Source organism: Monodon monoceros, unplaced genomic scaffold (assembly GCF_005190385.1).
Source record: "Monodon monoceros isolate NGI ecotype Baffin Bay Population unplaced genomic scaffold, NGI_Narwhal_1 Super_Scaffold_18, whole genome shotgun sequence".
NCBI lineage: Eukaryota > Metazoa > Chordata > Mammalia > Artiodactyla > Monodontidae > Monodon > Monodon monoceros.
In genome coordinates, this window is record NW_021703774.1 from 99,333,063 (window position 1) to 99,356,456 (window position 23,394).

The 23,394-nt window shown below is 38.9% G+C and overlaps 1 protein-coding gene and 1 pseudogene across 1 annotated transcript; both read right to left on the reverse strand.

Annotated features, from left to right (window-relative positions):
- Positions 1-1,924: 1,924 nt before the first annotated feature.
- DR1 (down-regulator of transcription 1) lies at positions 1,925-23,001 on the reverse strand. The gene is made up of 3 exons (XM_029230088.1): positions 22,050-23,001; positions 11,435-11,598; positions 1,925-3,942 (listed from the first exon to the last, which is right to left on the reverse strand). Exons 1-3 carry the CDS (start codon positions 22,267-22,269, stop codon positions 3,796-3,798), a joined length of 531 nt encoding a protein of 176 aa, XP_029085921.1. The 5' UTR covers positions 22,270-23,001; the 3' UTR covers positions 1,925-3,795.
- On the reverse strand, positions 15,668-16,254 carry LOC114898849 (annotated as a pseudogene).
- Positions 23,002-23,394: the final 393 nt, after the last annotated feature.

Sequence of the window (23,394 nt, forward strand, 5' to 3'; positions counted from 1 at the left end):
GATGGGTAAGCTGTGACAAAGCGAGAGAGAGGCATGGACATATATACACTACCAAATGCAAGGTAGATAGCTAGTGGGAAGCAGCCGCATAGCACAGGGAGATCAGCTCGGTGCTTTGTGACCGCCTGGAGGGGTGGGATAGGGAGGGTGGGAGGGAGACGCAAGAGGGAAGAGATATGGGAACATATGTATATGTATAACTGATTCACTTTGTTATACAGCAGAAACTAACACACCATTGTAAAGCAATTATACTCCAATAAAGATGTAAAACAAATAATAATAATAACAAGAACAAATACTTTTGCTTTATTTTCCTCTTGCTTTCATACTAAATAACAGACCTGCTGTAGCAAGTATAACTCATTTGGTATAATTTAAGAATTTCAAGAAATTCATTAACATTCTCAGGCCACTAGACCATTATAGTAATTCATTATTATAGTACACATTAAAATGGTGTCTTCTTACAAACACTTTGGAAAACTGACAGTACATAGTAAACACCAATACATGCACACCCCATGACCCAACAACTCCACTCCCAAGTATATATCCAACAGAAATGCATATATACACTCACCAAAAGACATGTATAAGAATGTTCTCCACAGCATTATTCATAATAGCCCAGAACCAGAAACCACTCAAATGCCCATCAATGGTAGAATGGATAAATTTTGTATATAATAAAAGTAGATAATGAAATACTATTCAGCAATGAGAATGAATGAACTACAAATACATGCAACAATATGAATGAATCTCACTCTAGTAGGTTGAGTAACAGCCTCCTAAGATATCCAGGATTGAAGCCCTGGAACATGTAAATGTTACCATATATGACAAAAGAGACCTTGTGGATATGATTAAATTAAGGATCTTGAGATGGGGGATTATCCTGGATTATCCAGGTGGGCCCTAAATGTAGATGTAGAGGAATATTTGACTATAAACAAGAGAAGATGATGTGATGATAAAAGCAGAAGCTTTGAACATGGAGGAAGAGCCCACAAGCCAAGGATTATAGGCAGACACTGGAAACTGAAAAAAAGACAAGGAAACAGATTTTCCACTCACAATTAATTTCCAGATTCAGGAACCAACCTCAGCTTTGGCCTAATGAAACTGATTTTGGACTTCTGATCTTCAGGACTGCAAGAGAATACCTTTGTGTTGTTTTAAATCACTAAGTTTGTGATACTTTGTTACAGTGGCATCCGGAAACCAATCACTCACAAATATAATGATGAGCAAAAAAAGAGTGTATTATGTATGCATTTACATAAAATAAAAGACAGGCAGAACTGATTTTAGAAGTCAGAATAGTAGTTACTTCTGGGGAGGAAGAAGAAGATAGTGCTGAGACAGGGGCAAAAGGAGGGATTCTGGGATGTTCTTAACACTCTGTTTCTTGATCTGAGGGCTGCCAAAATGAGTATGTTTAATTTGTGAAAACCCTTATTTATGTACTTATATGTATGGTATATGTAAGTTTAAAAATTGATGCCTTTTCAACACTTACCTGATAATCTGCTGAAAAAGACATATATTCAAGGTGGGGAAAATACTTACTAAACAATAACTTTATTTCTCAACAACCGTAAAGATTTTGTTTCTCTCTCCAAAGGATTTTAAAAATCTCAACAGACAGAATGTAATAGTTAACTGCTAAAAAATAAGCTAAGAGTAAAATACTGCTTAATTAGCTCTGTTACGCCTGCACCCTAGGACTGTAAATTACAAAAATACAAGTAAAACCACATTTTCTGAAATAACAGCAAACAGAGGAGAAAGTCAAGTACTATATACCAAATGATCAAAATGTCTTTTGGGCCTAGGATTCTTGAAACTAGTAAAAATGGTAATAATAGAAATCTCATGCCATTAATCTATATAGATTATTAAATATAAAAACAATTTATAAAACACATCAGATTTTATTGCTTGAAGAATATAGCATATGAAAATCACAAGAATGTCAAAATGAAAAGTCACTAGGATTCAAACATATAATACATTATCAGATGCAGTAAAATATTAATTAACCTGAACTCTGCATCAAAAAAAAGTATGGAAAAATATCTAAGTTGTTTACATAAGAAACAGATATACTTAAAATAGAAAGTATAAGGATGTTACAGTACAAGTTAGAAAAGCCAACACTTATTAACTTATTATTTCTTAGACTAGACTACCTTTGGTACTTAAACTTTTAAAAAAACAATCCCTTCTATTTTGTCCAAATGCACTTCATGGATTCAATACCAACTTCAACTCAAAACATGAAGCAAGATTCACTTAGTTGTGGCATGGAAGAAGTGTATTTAATAAATGTATGACAATATTTCACTTTTTCTAAAACTGCAAAATATGATCATTAAAAAATCTAATGCTTGTAAACTTCACTTATTTAGCTCTTCAATTAAAATTGGAATCCTGGCATCTGCCATCTGTCTTTAGACCTGGTGAATATACAAATTTAAAAGATTTAGCAACTGACATAGGAATTTAGATTACTTCATACTATCTTAAGTGGCTTTCCATTCAATACAAACAATAGGCCAGTTCTTCAACACACTGGATTCCTATAAAAATCACTACCATAGTTTATTTATTGGAACCAAATTAAAGCTTTTCCCTTGTAATGAGCAGGTTGAAACTATGTTTCATATAGGGCTGATCAATTATGATACACTTTCTTAAACAAAATAAAACAATCATTTTTTTAAAGCTCAATTATGATGGAGACAATGATGCCATTTCAAAAGGAAGCACTGGACACTCTAGGCCATCTAGTCAAGAAATTGTAAAAGTAATGCTAAAAACAAACAATAAGTAAACTATGACTACAAGTTAAATTACAAAAAAATCCGTCTTATAGCAAGCATGCTCATTAACTTTCATTTCTTTCCCCCAGCAAAGGTTTGAATATTCATGAACCTTAGTTAAACCAACGGAACCTAAGCAATTGTTTCACAAGTTCCAATAAACATGGATGGACTAAGCAAGTAATACTATTAACAATCACTGGAGTGAAATACTAAGAATCATGACAGTCCTCAAAACGGGGCAGTCTTTGAAATGTAATAGTGTAGCTCAAGATGAATTATGCTATAATAAAACTTTAGTTTTTACCTCTACATAAAACAAAAACAAAATCAAAACATAACCTACCAAATTTTACAACTACTACTGAACATACTCACCCTAGTTTCTGAACGTCTTGTTTGAGATTTTTTAAAACAAGTATATTCATCTGAGCATATATATTTAGTGCCTGTATATATACTCATTTTAAAAGACAAAAAATCCAAATACTACAGAACTGAACTGTTTGTTTTTTCACCAGCCTGATCTAATATCTACTGCATCACATAGCACCTCCCCCCCAATAATTTAAAATTCCCAATTTTTAGTTTAGTTAAAAGGGCAGAGGAAATGCAAATGAAGATTTAGAGCTTCTGTATAAATTTCACTGTATTTTTATAAACTTGAAGTTTTCTGTAACACTGTTTATTGATCAAATAAAGGACTCACTGCTATCTAAAATTTCATAAACACCATTAAAAATTCAAAATTGATATTATACTGAGCCTTAAATTTTCAATAGTTAGAAGAGACAGTTTTTACATGAATAGCACACAATAGATGAAACTTAACGGCAGACAACCCTAGAATACCAATGGCAAGTCCACCAAGATGCATACAAAATTACAGATAAGCATTTCTTTCACTGTTTTCTTGTGCAGGGAAAAACATTTATAGAGGAAATAGAAACTCAGCTGGTGAATTTCAGATATCATCATCATCTTCTTCATCCTGAGAAGATCCTGCCTGGTTGGATGCACTTGCTGAAGCAGCAGCAAGCTGTGCTTGTTGGGCAGCTTGCTGCATTTGAAGCCATTCCTGTTGGGCTAATTCTGCTTGTTGCTGTCTAGCCTAAACACAAAAAACATAAAAAAAAATAGTAATTTTTAAAAAAACCTACAACATGCACACTTTCATAAACTCAGTCATTATCAAATTTGGATATTTTCCAACCATGATATAGTTGTTGTACATGAGGACAACATGAACTCTATAAGAAAATATAATTAGAGGTTGCTTCTTCTCAATTTTCTTAAGGAGAGTTTCCAAAAGTTTCCATAAAAATTTTCGATAAAAGTTTCCTTTCATGCTACATAATGGTTCAACTGAAGAACCTAAAAAAATTTAAAGAAAAATCACAACATTCACTCTTTGGTTCCTTTTCCCTGTGTTTCTCTCTCTTTTGTTTCACTTGATTCTTCTGTCCTCTCAACTCATAATTTTGATGTAAACATTTGCAATCCAAAAATTATTTCTGTGGCTTAAAAGTTCACTAGTACAATACCTCTGTTAGGGAAAAGTACTGTACGTGAATGCACCAGCTACCTTGAATTTCTTTTAAGTTTCTATCACAGTTCCCTACTCTATAGATACATCTCTTTCTTCCTCTGTCCCTCTCCCCTCTCTCTGTAAATACACACGTATGTACACACAAAGAACATACTCTTCCCACATACACACTAGTGAAAATTATTTATCCAGTACTGAATTTAAGTGGGATAATTAAAATCCATTCATTTGAAATATCCTCTATAAAAACCACCACAGGATTTGAGAAATCAATATGCATACATATGCATTACATGCCCTATTGCACGAGCTAAGGCTCCTTCCCAATTTAATTTCATCCATTAGCAGAAAAACCACACCAAGAAGGGAAAAATGAATCTGTTTTTGAAAAGATCATATAATTTCCCATTAGAGTTTACCAAAACAATGTTGTTTCTCCATTTCTGTCTTTTCTCAGAAGTATTCTTTAAGCCTCGCTCATACCCTCCTTTATGAATGGCCAATTGCTAGTCATCATTTAAAACACACATCAGTTTTCAGTTTTTCTTGGTCCTTCTAGGTCACATTTTCTGCTCTATTTCATATTCTGTAATTCTCTATGCATTCCCATACCTATCCATTTTGTTCTCTAATTACGTAAGTATACATCTTTTTTCTCCACTAGAGTGGAGAATAGAAAATGTTTCCATATTCATTGTTGCATTCCCAACATACAGGCCCCCAGTAGTTTCTGACTGGATGAATGTTTTGTGGGAAAACAATGAGGCTCAGCACAACCTTAAGATTTTACCATGTAAATTCCTAACTTTTCTTAATAATCTGTCATGAATGTATTATCCAAACATTCCTAGGGGAAAATTACTACACTTAAAAAAAAATCATTTAGGGACTTCCCTGGTGGTGCAGTGGTTAAGAATCCACCTGCCAATGCAGGGGACATGGGTTCGAGCCCTGGTCCTGGAAGATCCCACATGCCTCGGAGCAACTAAGCCTGTGTGCCACAACTACTGAGCCTGCGCTATAGCCTGCGAGCCACAACTACTGAGCCCGCGTGCCACAACTACTGAAGCCCGGGCGCCTAGAGCCCATGCTCTGCAACAAGAGAAGCCACCACAATAAGAAGCCTGTGTACTGCAGTGAAGAGGAACCCCTGCTCGCCGCAACTAGAGAAAGCTGCGCTCAGCAATGAAGACCCAATGCAGCCAAAAATAAATAAATAAAAATAAATAAATGAAATAAAATAAATTTGTTTAATCTGTAATTTTAAAAAAATCATTTAATTGTTACCAATTAAGTCCAAATTTCTCAGCCTAGAGTTCAAGACCCTCCAAATTACTGTCTGCCCCAATGTATTTCTCTAATATTCTTTCAAAACATTTGTCTTGTGCTCCAAAAAACAACAAACCAAAAAGACCCCTAGATAAACATAAAGTGTTTCCTAAATACACATCATACCCTCCCACTTTTGCTACCTTTACTCATGCTGATGGTCATTCTATTTGAAATCTGATTTTCACCTACTGAAATTCCACTCTTCCTTCAAGTCAAACTGAAATACTAGTTTCTCCATTAAGTTTGTTCCTGATTCCTTCCAGTATCATGCAGGGTCTAATCAGGAGATAGAAGTTACACTAGTCAGGGAAATAGAAAGAATGTCATATAAAAGATTATTAACCAAGTATAAAGGTGGTAACTAGGTAACTGAAAAGGCAAGAAATGAACACTAAGATACGTGGGTGGCAACTACAGGAAGCAGCCACCAACCCTAAAACTGGGGGAAACAAGGGAAGAGGCTGGGATTTTTAAAACTTGGAAGCTTAGAGGAGCAACCCATGGAAATGAAACTCAAGACTTCTGAAGAAAGGGCATAAATTGGCTGGTACTACTACCATCTCTGAGCTTAGAGGAGGGCCTCAAGGTTTGAGACCCAAATCCTTGAGGAAGGGGATGCATGTTCAGGCTGCTTCTGTATTAGAGAAACTGCAAACCAGATTCAGTTCCCACTACAGGAAAAAAATGATGCAGCCAGGGTGATGCATTGCTGGGTTGCTCAAAGGAACCTGAAGCCAACCGAAAGTAAAAGAAAGGAACATGTGCCTTCTTTCACCCAGCCCTGTAATCTCCCTCTAGAGCCACCTACTGGCAGCACAGTCTAAAGGAAGTCAGCTAGAAAACAGAAACGTGGTTTGCAGAGTACTGTGCCCAGTCTCAAAGCGGAACATAGAAAGGATGGTTTCATGCTGAGATAATTGCTTAGTAACTGGCACACTCCTATATCATTAAAATCTAATGTGATATCTCTGTACTTGGGGATCTCTTTACATCTTCCTCATGAGACTAGTCAACCTCATAATACAGCTGTTAATATACCTATATTATACCTTCCCTACAAGACAAAAACGTTATTTGTGTTTTTTTAGGAAATTAAAGACCAGGTATTCTAGTAACTACTTCTACCTATTTTTATAAAGAAATATGAAAATATTTCCATAAAACACAGGCATGTTTACTTTTATGGCAGGAATACCCAGAGTTCAAAATAGACTAAGAACGCTTCACAGAAAATACTTGAAAATGGTAGGGCAAACCAAATATATTGATTTAATCAACTTAATAATACCTACTTTGTGGCCTAATCAACTATAAATAGATACAATTTTGTGGCACATACAAGATAATTCAAATAATTTCAAGTCTCTACACAGGTCTTATTGCAAAGTTGCTTTATCTTGTAGTTTGCTCAATGATCTACAAAGACATGTACTGGTTACACTAAAAATTTAACTGACTTTTAGGTATCATCACCCCATATCAGCACCCATACTTTTCTCTCTGAACATAAAAGCATTCCAGTGTCTTTAAAATCAACGTTGATTGGTAAATATTATTTGTATTCATTTCCACAAATTAAAAATTTCAGTGTATTTATTCTGCTTCCTTTTTTTCCCTTTTGCTTCTCACCCAATCCATCCCAAGTATTTTCCTTCTAAAATGGAAGAGTGAAAGAGAAGTAAGTAGGCATATACTTCCTAATTCACTTCTTCTGGAGATTTTCATTGTGTTTTAAGTTTCCCACTTCCACACACTAAAATAACTCATTTATAATTTACAGCTAACTTTAATCTCAACATATTAGAGATTACCTCCTTTTCAAATATTTGCTGCTAACAGTGAAAGATAGCTTCAAATGAGGCTGCTATTGTTTTGGCATATAAAATAAAGTCTAAATGATTAAGTGAAATGAAAGTTACGTAAAAGATGTTATAATAATTTATCAGTTCCTTTTATATTTAAGACTAAAGTACTTTATGCTCTAGGAAAAAAAGTACTAAGCGGCTGCTATAATTTTACTTCTCTTCTGATTTTTCTCACAATAGCAAAGAAATACTAGGGTATTTTCACCCATAGGTCAGGGAAAGAAAGAAGGGAGATAAGGGGAAAAAAACAAAACAAAATAGATGACAAGCGTAGAGAGCTGAAGACAGATATGGCAGTCAATTATTTTTCATTCATCTTTTTGCCCTAGAAACAATAAAGCATGTTCATTTCACTTAAAAGTTCCAAAATAAATTTAAGCAAACAAAATGGTGGCTAGAGCATTAGCACAGTATAGTAGAAAGAGCACAGGTTTTGGAGTCAAAAGGTACTTACCCTTTCATTTGTTTAAGTCAATCCTTCCCAGTACTAAGCTTCATAATGATAGGAACCATGTCTCTTTTTTATACTGTTAGAAGCCTAGCACCTAGCACTATATCTGGTAAATACTGAAGACTTTAATAAATGTCTGTAGAACAAATGATCTGATCTCATGCAAGCTTCTCTATCTCTGAGTCTGTTTCTTAAGGCATAAATGGGTATAGTAAAATTTGTATTACTCATTAAGAACTCTGCAAAGTATATAACATATTTAGCAGAGCATCATTTTCCTTTTATCAAATATTTCCTTTGGCACCCTGTAGGTGATCTGCAATAGTAGAGACTCAATAAATAATAGTCATTAACTTTTTTTTTTTTAAGACATCTTGCTATTTCATGCCTCTTTTTTTTTTTAATAAATAAATTTATTTATTTATGGCTGTGTTGGGTCTTCGTTGCTGTAAGCGGGCTTTCTCTCGTCTAGCTGCGCGCGGGCTTTCTCTATTTGCAGAGAGTGGGGGCTACTCTTCATTGCAGGGCGTGGGCTTCTCACTGCGGTGGCTTCTCTTGTTGCAGGGCACAGTCTCTATGCGCACGGGCTTCAGTAGCTGTGGCACATGGGCTCAGTAGTTGTGGCTCGCAGACTCTAGAACGCAGGCTCAGTAGTTGTGGTGCATGGGCTTAGTTGCTCCGCAGCATGTGGGATCCTCCTGGACCAGGGCTCGAACCCATGTTCCCTGCTTTGGCAGGCAGATTCTTAACTACTGAACAACCAGGGAAGTCTGCCATTAGCTTTTTAAAAAAATTATCACTCCTCATTTGGTACCTCATATTCATATGGATTATAACACTGTTTGCATGTGCTCATGCCTGCCTCAAAGGCTTTTCCACTTTAGCACCTATTTCATAGGTTGTTGTGAGGATTAAATGAAATAATACTGGTAAATTACTTGGCAACATGATTAACACATGTTTAGAACTCAAATGTTGGTAAGCTTTTATCTTCCTTATTAGTTTAAACGGTATCTGCTGTCTAGTGCTTGATAACACTTAAAATTCAAATGCTTTTAAATATAAACCAAACTGGTTGTTATGACTGCAAAGAGATCAGTTATGGTACTAATCTGGAAGAGATGACCTAAAATGGTATTTCCCAGTTCTAATGGTAATTACAGTAACTGGTAGCAATTCTTATTCTATTCAAACCAAACCTGTCTTTCAATTTCAAATGAGAAGCCAGAACTTTGTAGGGAAAAAACAATATCACCTTCTCCCCTCTTTTTTTTTTAAATAATGGTGAATAGGTTCTTTAACCTCCTTGAACCTCAGAATTGTAATTTGGAACATCAAGGTTGAAGTAAATGATTTTCAAAAGTCTCTTCCACCCCTAGAGTTCTGTGATTCCTTGACTTACCAACCCAACTCAGTCATCCATTCAACAAATAGTTATTGAACACTCCCCCTGTGCTAGTTACCATGTTAGGTGGGTGCTAGAGATACAACTAATAATGGGTCCTGCCCTCAGGGAGCTTACAGACTAATGGTAGGGACAGACATTTATAAATGACCATACAGCTCTATTCCCATGATGAAATAAGTATCTCTATGGAACTGAAACACTCCATATTTTACATCCTGTTTGCCATAGAACAACCTCTGGCCCAACGATTTAGGTCTAACTTTCAAGATCTTCCCACTGGCAAGTCAGTCAAATGCTTTATTTCAAAAAAGTATTTACATATAGACAGTTTGCTTGAGCAATCTGAGCATTTTAGTAGTACCCAAAAATGGAATGGATTATTTTTTAAGCTGTTATCATAAATTTTCAAGTTCATAATTCCTTGCCCCTGCCTTTGCAGGGTAGGTGGGGAGGAGGTACAGAGAAGAGAAAGTAAAAATACCGTTAAGGTACCTCAGCCCCAGCCGATAAGTTTTGCCTTGAACAGTGATTTGCATTCTTAATAATCAGGTTATTAAGCTCTCAGTCTTATGTGGAGTAAATATTCAGTCACATTCAAGAATCACTGTACTCTGTAACTGTCTTCTCCCCAGCTTCAAGGAACCTGGTAGAGAAGAAGGAAACGCCAATTTTTCTCTCTCAATTTCTTCCTCTTGTTCTTGCCCTACATACCTGTAGGTATTCTAGGTGTTGCATCCCATCCCTGAGTAGAAAGGACTGATGGAAAGCTTTTTTGTGTTGGTCTTTGCCATCAGCATGGGGTATGTGTGCATACTGGTTGTAGTGTCTATTCACTCCATGTGGAAGCTGTGCTGTGTGGGCTTCTGCATCCCCTTACCTTCATCCCTAGGTATTTTTATTAGGTAATAGATGCTGCCAGCCTTTGTTGCCTCTACTATAACACCAAGGAACAGTGAACCATGGGGAGAGCACGAGGGGTGAGATATACTATAGCAGTCATCTTTGGAAAATATGATCTTCCACAGAGGATAGCTCCAAAATGTGTTACAGAGCTTGCTTCTATTTTGCCACCAAGGGGACCTGGAAGGGAATGAAGAAGGTACCCAGGATTCTAAGGATGGGCCAAGGCAGGCCCAGAAGATGGTACAGAGATAACATTGGTGAAATTCTAAGAGGCTAGCCACAAATTCCATTCAGTCCCAGCTCCCTGTGGTCCCCTCCTTTCTTTTTTTTCTTGCGGTATGTGGGCCTCTCACTGTTGTGGCCTCTCCCGTTGCGCAGCACAGGCTCCAGACGCGCAGGCTCAGCGGCCATGGCTCATGGGCCCAGCCGCTCCGCGGCATGTGGGATCTTCCCGGACCAGGGCACGAACCCTGAGAGTCAGCAGGCGGACTCTCAACCACTGCGCCAGTAGGGAAGCCCCCCTCCTTTCTTAAAAAATAAAGGGATATTAGTACTTGTTGCTAACCCTTCACAGACTGGACATTAGAACTGTGACAAGCAAGAAAGGAGAAAAGTTTTCTCCCTTTCTCTGCTCCACTGGCCCTTCAAAGTTTTTAAGATTAGAATGTTTTAAAGGTGTATTAAAGTCCTAATTTAACTACAAAGTAGATGTTAATCAGATTTTTCTTATATGCCATTCGTCTAAAAATTTGATACAATATTTTCTCACCAGTCTATCATTTTAAATCTTAAGAATGTTTAGGTATACTTTTCATGCTTTTAAATGGCCATTCTGCCTGAGAAAACATCAAAGTAAAATCTCAGTAGTTATTTGGAGTTGTTCTCAGAAAATAGGCTGCTGCAAATATTTGCTTTTATATAAAGTAAAAAACTAGCCAGACCTAACATCAGGCTCTATGATCAAACAATCAGCCACAGAAAGAAAATTTTTGGGGTACGTATGTTGACTAAGGAAACGATTTTAGAAACCAGTATGATTTTGGTTAGCAAAAAGGGTCAGATTCAGATGAAAATAATTTAAAACGTGTTACTTACTTTTGCAAATAATTCCTGTTGCTGTCTCAATAACTCTTCTTCAGGAATGCCAAGGTTTTCCAAACGAGAACTGGCCTTTCTTCTTTTTAATGCTACTGTCTTGCATTCTTGTAAGACTTCTTTTACTTCACTGATATAAGAGCCAAAGCCTAAACTTTCTAGTGCTGGGGAAATGAAAATATGAAAACATGAAAAAGTGGTAAAAACACAACTTTTTCTCTCACCTATGGAACATTAAGTTTGGTGAGGGTTTTGGGCTGGGTGTTGGAGGGGAAGGTTGTTGCTTTCTAATAATTTTACCTATTTTATAGCTGCACAACAATCATCCGTATGGCTAAGACAAAATATTTTATCAAACTTTCTTAATATTAGATGGCAAATTAGTTAAAACTTAAGGAACATTTCAAGGCACTGGCCTTCACTTTTCCTTTTCTTTCTAATTTTTTAAAAACCAAAGCATTTCCTGGAGGAAAAAAAAAGTCCAATATAAGAACATGTGGTTTTAGTAAGAAAACATTTTTCCTATACCACTCATAGTAAATCAACCATTAAGTCATCGCTTTCTCAAAGAATACAAAAAGAGCAAATGTTTGGAATATATTTGTTAATAAAACATATTTTGTACCATTTGGCTTAGAAAAAGTAGGCTGGTAACACATGCTCTAACTTTCAGCAGGATAAGATGAAAGAACAGATAAGTTCTTTTGTCTAATATACCAACAGGAAACTAGTATTTTTAGCAAAGACACTCAAACTGCCAAGTTTAAGAAATACTGGTGGAAAGAGCTTATGAAATTCAGCATTTATATTCAACCAAAGTTTCCCTTGAAAATAAAACTTAACAAGAAACACTATAAAAATATTTAAAGTGACATGGCAGAAAAACTGGGATAAAGGAAGACTATAAGGATGGAAGAAACATTAACAAAAAATTATCTCCCTTTATTTTTTCACATTTAGAAAGAAGAATTTGTAAGAAAAAAAGGCCTTCTGTAATCCAGAAAGACAAAGCATAAAATTTCCTTTTGGCTCACGGTATTTAAGATTATATAGTTTTCTAAATGTTAAGGCCCCAAAATCATATTTTGCTTTCTGAGCCCCTGATGAAATATAGGTGGTGAAAAACACAGTAAATGAACTTAAGTTAGTTCATCAGTTCTTACAGTCTTTCAAAAACTATGATGAGCCAGACTCCCTCAGTAAAGATGCCCTAAGTTCCAACTTTAGGAATTTGCTCTTCAAGAATACCAAATATACCTTTAAAATCTACATTCCCATATAAGCTGTTTTTTTAGGCATTTTGAATGACTTACAACTTTAATTATTTCATATATTAAGCTGTTTTCATAAACCGTCTTTAGAAATAATGTGATGCCAAAAAGCAGACTGCTATTACTTGAATTTTAATTAACTTACAGACCCTCCCCTTGTTTCCCCCAAATTTCAATAAGACATTATTCTTATTCTGAGTTCTGTTTACCAAATTAACCACCACCTAATCCCTAGTCTCAAGGAGTTTGGAGTATAGTAGGAAATTAAGTGAAAATTAGGCAGCCTGAATTTTTTACTTGAATTGACAGACATTATTTTTTAAGTGTCAATGCTAGAAGCCAGAGTTTTATCTTTTCTCTCTCTTTTTTTTAAATAAATTTATTTATTTTTGGCTGCATTGGGTCTTCGTTGCTGCGCGCAGGCTTTCTCTAGTTGCGGCGAGCAGAGGCTACTCTTTTTTTTTTGGCTGCGTTGGGTCTCTGTTGCTGCGCGTGGGCTTTTCTCTAGTTGCGGCGAGCGGGAGTTACTCTTCCTTGCGGTGCACGGGCTTCTCATTGGGTGGCTTCTCTTGTTGCAGAGCATAGGCTCTAGGCACGCAAGCTTCAGTAGCTGTGGCACTCAGGCTCAGTAGTTGTGGCGCACGGGCTTAGTTGCTCCACGGCACGTGGGACCTTCCTAGACCAGGGCTCGAACCCGTGTCCCCTACATTGGCAAACGGATTCTTAACCACTGCGCCACCAGGGAAGCCCCAAGCAGGGGCTACTCTTCATTGCGGTGTGTGGGCTTCTCATTGCGGTGGCTGCTCTTGTTGCAGAGCACAGGCTCTGGGCGCGCAGGCTTCAGTAGTTGTGGCTCACGGGCTCTAGAGCGCAGGCTCAGTAACTGTGGTACACGGGCTTAGTTGCTCTGCAGCATGTGGGATTTTTCAGGACCAGGGCTCGAACCTGTGTCCCCTGCATTGGCAGGCGGATTCTTAACCACTGTGCCACCAGGGAAGTCCCTCTTTTCTCTTTTTTAAAGGCACAAGCATAGTAGTGCATTTTCAATACTGGCTGGAGACAGTACCAAAAGAAATCAGTAAATGATTTAAGGTGTCCCACCACATTCTAAAGAAAAGTCTTATTTTCTTATTCTAAAGAAAAGTTTTGGGCTTCCCTGGTGGCGCAGTGGTTAAGAATCCGCCTGCCAATGCAGGAGACATGGGTTCGAGCCCTGGTCCGGGAAGATCTCACATGCCGCGGAGCAACGAAGCCCGTGTACCACAACTACTGAGCCTGCATGCCACAACTATTGAGCCTGCATGCCTGGAGCCCGTGCTCCGCAACAAGAGAAGCCACCGCAATGAGAAGCCCATGCACTGCAACGAAGAGTAGCCCCCACTCGCTGCAACTAAAAGAAAGCCCGAGCACAGCAACGAAGACCAAACGCAGCCAAAAAGAGAAAAACAAATACCGTATGCAGGCAAAAAAAAAAGAAAAGTCTTATTTCCTTAGCCCTACAACAAGGTTCTCCAAGATCTAGCCCCACTTACCTTCCCAGCTTTATTTCTGCCATTAAATCCCTGCATACTTTGTTAAACCTGACCGCTCAATGTTTCCCAACAGGCACCAGTTTCCCACATTCGTGCTGACAGTAATTCATTCAAGGCCTGGATCAAACTATATCTTCAAATTAAGCTTGCCTGATCCTCCTAGACAGAAGTAATCTCCCCCTTTTGAAATAAGATAGACTTAGAATTTGGAACTTGGTTGTCACTGTATTTGTATAACCTTGGATATGTTGCTTAATATCTCTAAGCTTCAATTTCCCATCTGTAAAATGAAAACAGCATCTATTTCCTAATATCTTCCTACAGCCAGAAGCACTATAGTGGTTAAGCTTGCAGCCCCACAGGGACTGACTCCCAACTCTGCCTCATATTAGCTGTGTGAGTCAGGGTAAGTTCCTTCACCTCTGTTCCTCTAAAACAAGAATAACAGTACCTACATCTCATCAGATCAGGTTGCTGTGAAGAATAAATGAATATAAACAAAGAGCTAAGAACACAGGCTGGCCCACAGAAGGAGCAAAATTAAGTATTCACTATTATATTTTTAATACTTTAAGGACTGTGGAAATCAACAAGTGATTAACCTATGGCATTTAACAACACAGTGTCTAACATGTAAGAGTCCCTTAACTCGGACATATTATTCATCTTTTATTCATCTTTTTGTTGTTGTTGTTCAGAAAACATTTAGGGGAAATTTAGGGTGAAATTTAGGGTGGGCACATTTCTTAGTTTATAATTCTACCACTTCAGAAAGAGCAATAATTTTACTGAAAATATTTAATTTAAAAAACATCACTCAAGAACTACTATGACTTTTCAGATGGGGAAAGCAAGCCCCTGGGAGGGCGAGAGCCCAGTCGGGCAGTTACTGGGGGAGAGGCTGGGTGCCACTGACGTTTGTGGCTTCACTCAGCAGGCCAACTGCCCCCTCCCTGAGGCCACTCAGAAGTCACTGGGTGGGGAAGGGGCGTTCAAGAGGTAAACATGATTCCAGCAGGGGACAGCCCCAAGGTCCCAAGGGAGGGTTGGTCGGGGCAACGGCTGCCTGGACAGGCATCATCTTCACGTGATGAGATGAGAAGGCTGAACGTGAAGACCTTCTTCCAGCCCCTATGTGAGCGAGAGTAGATTCAGAAAACTGCCGCTACGTGGCAGCAGTCACGGCTTTACTGTTCACCAGCTTCCCAGTTGAAGGGTTGTCAGGGCACACAGGTGCACACGGCCACAAAACACGGCATCTTAAATAACTTCCAGAACATGATATAGCACAGCCCCAGCCTCTCCAGCAGGAGACTTTGCTACAGTTTAGGGTAATATTCTGATGATGTGGGGCTTCTTGCAGCTCCCCAGTCACCTTTCATGAGTCGGGGGGAATCATCTAAATGGACCCCGCTTCCCGGAGCAGAGGCCTAGCCGTCGCACTGCACTTCCGCCTGGAGCTCCTTGGTGACGTAGTTGGCCAGCATCGCCAGCAGCTGCTGCTGCAGGGCCTCACTGCCCATGACCAGGATGGTCAGCTGCACGGCGTCTGTCCATTCCAGGCGCCTGACGATGGCAGTGGCTTCGTTAAGGAGCTTCTGCTGCTCAGGAGGTGGCAGCTCCATTATGATCTGAGGAACTGGCTTAAACTGTCCACTTGTCATCCAAGCGCCTAACAAACCCCCGACGGCCCCCCCAACGGCTAGTCCTGGTGACCCGCCCACCAAACCACCAACGAAGGCCACGGCCCCTGTGACCAGGCCGCCCCTCCCGGAGTGCTTGACGGCCGCCCACATTTTCCTCTCCTCGGAGACGGAGCACAGGAGCCTCATGATGTCCTCCACCGCGACAGGCATCGCAGCAGACCTGCAGAGGCGGCGCTGCGAGGTCACAGGCTGGCAGGCGCCGGGACTTTTTTTATTCATCTATATCTTTTCTCTTACACTTAAGAGTATGCTAGTAAGTATACAGGACCTAAATAAATGTATAGCTATGCATTATCACACCATTAAATTCAAGCTGAACAAGTATATTAAATTTACTAAATTAACAAGTCAATACACTTGAGAGAACTCTTCAAAATGTCATGAATCACTAGACTAGACATTAAAAACTTCAATCCAATCTACCTTAAACCATGGAGGGCTTGGGTTAAAAATTAAAAAACAGAAACAAAAATCTCACTTTTAAACACATCTAAGGTTGAAAACACTGTTTTCAAAAAAAAAAAAAACTGCAAGTAAGTTCAAGGTTAATATTTAATATTATTGAAAAAGCTATACTCTCAATGCTGAGTACACTGTACTCTCAATAAAATGGTTCAACAGGAGCAGCCATAAATTTAATTTCAAAACTGCATTGACTTTAATCCTAATTTTAAACACATTTTGGCTAACGGATATGAGTAACTGGACACAGCATTTTCTAAATGGGGATATTTTACATCATCTGTTATCATGTAGTAATAATATCCATATTTTACATAAAGGAGAATCTTGAAGGATAAGGAAAATGGCTCCTAAGCAGGGCCATCAGTTAACAGTTGTGCAGGTGGTTCAGTGCACAACAGCAGCATATCTGAGGAGAGCCATTCATACTGTAAACATCATAGATTTGTATGCTTATTATAGCACTTTTTCTGGCAGATGGTAGTAAAGGTTTTTAAGGAAGCAGTGTCTCAACAGCCATTTATAATAAAAACTCTCCAGAAAGTGGGCACAGAAGGAACCTACCTCAACATTCTAAAGGCCATATATGACAAACCCACAGCAAACATCATTCTCAATGGTGAAAAACTGAAAGCATTTCCTGTAAGATCAGGAACAAGACAAGGGTGTCCACTCTCATCACTATTATTCAACATAGCTTTGGAAGTCCTAGCCATGGCAATCAGAGAAGAAAAGATAATAAAAGGAATCCAAATTGGAAAAGAAGAAGTAAAACTGTCACTGTTTGCAGATGACATGATACTATACATAGAAAATCCTAAAGATGCCACCAGAAAACTACTGGAGCAAATCAATGAATTCAGTAAAGTTGCAGGATACAAAATTAATACATGGAAGGAGTGCCTTTTTCTAATTTGTACAAAGGGATTTTATGGACTATTGATGGCCCTCGCTATAAGGATCTCAGAGTAAAAGTCAAAAAATATATATATATATATTTTTAAATTTGTGGATAAAACACATATCACTTGTTTCTCAGAGGTCTGTCTGCTACCCTCTGCCATCTACCTTAAAACTGTACCCAGAAAAGTGCATGGCATATTAAGGGAAAAAAAAAAAACATTTAGCATGTTTTTTTCAATTTGAAAGACAGATATTAAGACAACTACTTAAAAAAAAAAAGGTAAAAATGTCCACCCAACAATTTTAATACAGTCGTATCTTATATTTTACCAAAAATGATGTACTCCTCAAAAGTTTTGTTATAGGGCTTCCCTGGTGGCACAGTGGTTGAGAGTCCGCCTGCTGATGCAGGGGACACGGGTTCATGCCCCGGTCCGGGAAGATCCCACATGCTGCGGAGCAGCTGGTCCCGTGAGCTATGGCCGCTGAGCCTGCGCGTCCGGAGCCTGTGCTCCGCAATGGGAGAGGCCACAGCAGTGAGAGGCTCGCGTACCGCAAAAAAAAAAAAAAAAAAGTTTTGTTATAACATGAATTTGTGTGAATTACTTTATACTTCAAATGCATAATGCATGCTTTTCATTTGAAAAAACTAAAATATAAAAAAATAGCGTTCTCTAATTTCTCTATTTTCTTTTGTTTGTATGTTAGGTGATGGAGGTATGGAGGTGATGTAGTTAGCTTAAAATATATTAAGAGGATGTAGGCCAAAGTGACTTCTTGGCTTACTGGCCTGACAAAGACCCTTAAGAATCATGCCCTATATGGTATCACCACTCGTGGGAATCTGGGACAACAATGAGAGACGGATGGCAGAGCAAGAATCAAATATCATTCATCTTTATATCCTTAGCAGTATCTAGTACAGTGCCAAGTACACAGTAGTATTCAAAAGTAACTGCTGGGTGGCAGAAGGAAAACAAAAACAAAAGACATATCAGTTTTAAAGAAAACAGTAAAATCCTAACTTGAAAAGCACCTGATTATGTGATAAATTGTGCAATGTAAATTACATGTCCCTTCAGAAAAAAATTTCAGTATGGATGATTATTTAGGCAATACAATATCATTCTTATTATTATTACAACTTCTCTGCAATCACTCAGATCCTCTGATTTCAAAACTACTCCACATCCACTTTCCAAAACAGACTGTGGTTTAGGCTTTAGAGCAAGATTCTCAAAGTGTGGTCCATGGACTTGTGCCAGAAATGCCTGTAATGGTCTGCAATGAGTTAAGTACGGAAATTCAAAGTAAGCATTTTAAGAACCTTCACGGCAAAACTGTAACTATGTGAAGTGATGGCTGTGTTAACTAATTTTATTGTGCTAATTATTTCATAATATATACACACATCAAATCATTACATTGTAAACCTTAAACTTACACAATGCTACATGTCAATTATATTTCAAAAAGCTGGGGGGAAAAAAAGAAACTTCATAGCAATTTGACAAAGTAATTTTATTTCTATTGAATGCAGTATCAAAAAATTTCATTTTGTTTTTCTAGTGATCCATTTTTTTTGTATTTTACCAAAGTACCAGTGTGAGAGGGATTATAATTTTTTTTTAAAAAGTCCTTCAACACAGAGCTTGGAGCAACACAACTGCTGAAGAAGTGAATCCTTGGAGACTTTTTCAAACTTTCACTACTTTCAGTTACTATTCTCAAAAACATGAGGAAAAAAAAATGTAGCAAGAGATTTAAAATGCAGAAATAAAATAATATCACTTAAAATATTCTTATTTACACTTTGTCTTTACAAATGGCATCATGATGTAAGGTTAAACATAACAGACTTTCAGCTTTATATTTCCATCAGTATCACTATAAAGTTTTTAAATTATTATTTATTGTAGCATATTTCATGTAAGTTCCTCAATCCTGACAGATTCTCAGTAATTGCTAATTATACCTGAAACCATTAAGTATTATTTATACATAAATGGGGAAACCTTAGTTAACAGATTTGCCTAAGGCCAGACTTTCTGGTACAGAACCTGCAGCTCCTCTCAATGTCAATTCTTTCCATAATGCAACAGAACATGTTAGTACTCATTTAAAGATATGTGTTCACAGAAACCCAGCAACGAAATAAAAGGAACACCTTATAAGCTTAGAACTCCCTCTGTTGTGTGTATGTGATCTTCAAAGTCCATGTTCTTAAACTAAAAATAAGCAAAATAGTTAGATAATTTTTTAAAATTTTAACTAGGTTATATAATTTCAGATTTACTGGCAATAAAATTATTTTAACTTCTGCATGCATTTTACAGAACTGCCTCAAATGCTTAATTTGCCCTGACAAGGTAAAGCAAAGTGGCAAGTGAACAAGTGAAATGTTCTGGAGCAAAGTTTAGTTCATTAAACTTATTACCAAAAAAATCCAAACTTCAACATGTGAAAATCAAACCACTTTAAAACGTACATTATTCCACTTGGCTATATCTTACATTCTTAAATAATCAACATTGACAGAACAGCATAAGAAATGTCATACCCAGCTTTCTAGAGTTAGTCTATAAACACACACTTTAAACACCTAAAAAAATACACACCTTAAGGATTTCTTTTAAAAAATTTTAATCATTCAAGACAAAAGTTTCTTTAAATGATTAAGCAATATGATATCAATATGAGATTATAAATGTATAAAATCTATTCCCCTAACTGGGGAGAATTTGGGGCTAAAATGTAGGTCCTTATCCACTTAACAAAGGCAATGTTAAAAGAAAAAAAAAAAGGTAAATTTATAAGGCTGTAGCAGGTTAATGCATGATTTTTTTTTTAATTAATAAATCATCCTCAGTACACAAGGAAAATGCTTTCACTGGAACTTTTTGACTCATATGTTAAACTGAATTTAGCATATTCCAAAGTTGAGCTGTTTAGCATACTGTTCACTACAGCTGCACTTTTCTTCCATCATGTCAATCAGAAATCTAAATATATCCTAGAAAAGAATAAACTCTACCCAAGAAGACAGATTGTAATGTGTTTTTAGATTTTTGGAATGATCCCCACTTCTGTGGTGTAAACAAATGTTTAGGCAGATCCTTTCGAAATCTTTTGCAATTTTCATTAGAAAGACAATGTTGATAAAAGATCCTTTTTCTCTTTTATGAGTTGTAAAAGGTAATTACAGCTATTTGTGTTGGATAATCTTGTGAAAGGCTTGCGACAACTGCACATACAATGTAAAAATAAAAACACAAGAGGAAACATAGACAACTTGGCTTTCATTTTACTTCAGAGTACACCAAACAAGTAGAAGAAAACACTAGCTTTAAAATCAAATATACTTCTTCCTAGGGATTTTTTTTCTCCTTATGTACTGAAATGGAAATGGCAGAGTATGTTTTAAATCTACCTCCTACACATCATTAAGGATCAAAAACGAATCATTTAATCCTTTTGTCAATATTGACCATAAAATACTGCATATGGTCAATATGAGCAGATGTGTCCTCTACTTCAGAGTAACAGGGAAGTCACCTTTTAAAAAGTTAAATTTTAAAAATAAAATGGTAGACAACCGCCTGCCTACCAAAATTAAATTAATCATGATTTTTTTTCTGACTTCAAAAGCAATCAAGAAATTGTTAGAATTTTAATTGGGTTATTATAAAAAGCAAGTTATCACCTCAAACAGAATGCAACCTTTTCATAAGAGTATATGTACAAGTCACAGAAAGTGCTTCCCAAAACATTATGACTAGTAAATGTCTCCCCATCCCTGAAACAAACCATCAGAATATGGTCCCCCAAATCCCTATTAACTGAACTAAATCCTTTCCAAGATGAGAGAAGAAACTGTTAAACTTTCAGAACTGCTGTTCAATAAAAGCTGAAGCGTTTACATCTAAATGGGGATGACAGCAGGAAACAACTGGGAAATATTCCATGAAAAACATCTCACAATCTTTCAACCCAAGCTTTAAAAATCTATCTCCATGGAACAAAGCAAGCTACAGAAAAAAGGAAGAAAGTAAGGAAGGAGGGGAAGGAAAATTAAAGAACACTGCCCCTTTTCTTACAGAATAGAACTGGAGTGCTTTGGCAACTTGTTGATTAACGTTAGGACCATGAAACCATTTTTAAAGCAGAAAATATACTCTATCCAACACTAATAAACTTTACAACGTTGAACATGCACGTTAAGAATATTTTTACTCGTGTTCTGAAAATTCATCTTTTCCTCTACACTGGTGAAAAGGTCGGGTGGGGAAGGGGTACCCTTTCCACTCATGCTTGAACTTCCGGTCTGAATTCTAATTCTCCAAGGCAGAACTTCTGGGTTCCTCTCTCAGTTGTCATGATCTAGGTTCCACTTTAGGCAGGCACTTTCTCAGTTGTCACGTCTAGCTTCCACTTCAGGTAGGCAAAATTCTTGTTGCTTGGGCTTACCTGGCTGTAAATTGAGATCGCTGCTACTACCTTATTTGGGGGGATGTTAGCTGACCTAATCGTTTGAAACCCTTACCTGCATTCGCTGTTTGAAAAGGACCACGAGAATATTACACAGGGATTTTAAGGCACCGGCTGCTTCTATGCCCGCGCAGCTTTTTCAGTTATCAGTACTAACCAGGGGACAGGACTGAAGGCTTTGACATGAACGAGTCACGCGATTAGCACTGTCCCCGGCCCCTCTTTGAAACAAAATCCCACACATACCACTTACCTTGTATGACGTGCTCTGGCGAGATGGTCTTCTTTTCCGATTTATTGCAAATCTCATTGGCTTCAGAAGATATAAGGTGAATGAATTCAGTGCAGCAGTTCACCACCAGCTCCCGGGCATCGTTGGCCACCCGGACATTGGGGAGAGTCTCTTTAATCATCTTATTGATAGCAGCTCTGGGTATAGTGAGATCATCATCGTTTCCAGATGAGGAAGCCATCGTACCTTCCTATCTCTCGCGCCCGACTTTGAAAACTCCCCCAGTTCTGGTCCACTGCTCCACGAAGATTTTTCAAAAAGCTGCCCTCGGAGAGCAATCCGGGGGGCGCTATCAGACGAGGGTGCAGAAAATTAAGGGGCGAGGGGTTGGCTCGAGAGGGCGTGGAACACCCGCGTGTGTGAAAGATTCAGGGCGAGGCTTGGAGCAAATTTGGGGGGGGCGGGCTGAGGATTCTGGGGACAGCACTGCCCAGGTCGCAGAGGGGAAGGCTAGGTGGTCCGGAAATCTGAGCACTGGAGAACCCCCTTCGTGTCTCCTCTGCGGGGCGTGCGCTGTCGCCTAACCGGTTCCCCAACGGCGCCGGAGCAGAGGCAAGGTCCAGGGGCACTGGTCTGGCCGCGGTACAGGACGGACACCCAGCGGGCTGGGCTCTACAGAGCCGGAGCCCCCGCTGCCAATGCCGCCGCCGCCAGCAGCCGCTGCTGCCGCCTCAGCCAAACCATCCTTGAGACACCCGCGCCGCCGCCTCACAACATGTCGGCCGCGGCCGCTGCTGTAACCGGGGCGGCCTCCGGGGAACAAATACGGTCAGAACCAGGCACAAGGGAAGCGGCAGTGGCGCCGCTGTGGCCGTTTAGCCTGAACGCAGATCGCAGAAGCCAAAGCCGCGGAAACGGTGGTCCGTCCCTCCAGAAGCCAGAAAAGGTTTGCTGGAAGCCTCTCCCGATACCCTTTGCGCTACCGGAAGCCTCGCCCCCACATGTTCCCCCCTCCCTTCCAGACCGACTTCCGGGTGTGGCTGCCGCCCTTCCCCCACCTGCGCTGGCGGGAACCGCCCGTTCTCTCCGCCAGCGGCTTCCGCCTGCCGGTGTCCCGGCACGCGTCCTGGCATCCCGCCCTTTACCAGGAACAGTGGCCGGGCGACCGCGCGCCTCGCGGTACCGGGGAGCCCCAAGCACGCACCGGGGTTTCGGCGCCAGACTCGGGTTGGGGTGGGTGGGTGGCCCGGCGAGGGTGGATCGCCGCCACTGCCTTCTCTCAGCCAGCTGAGGCCTCGGAATCCTTTCCTAGCCAAGTTTGGAGACAAAGGAGCGCTGGATTTCGTTAAAAGAACTCTTTGCTAAC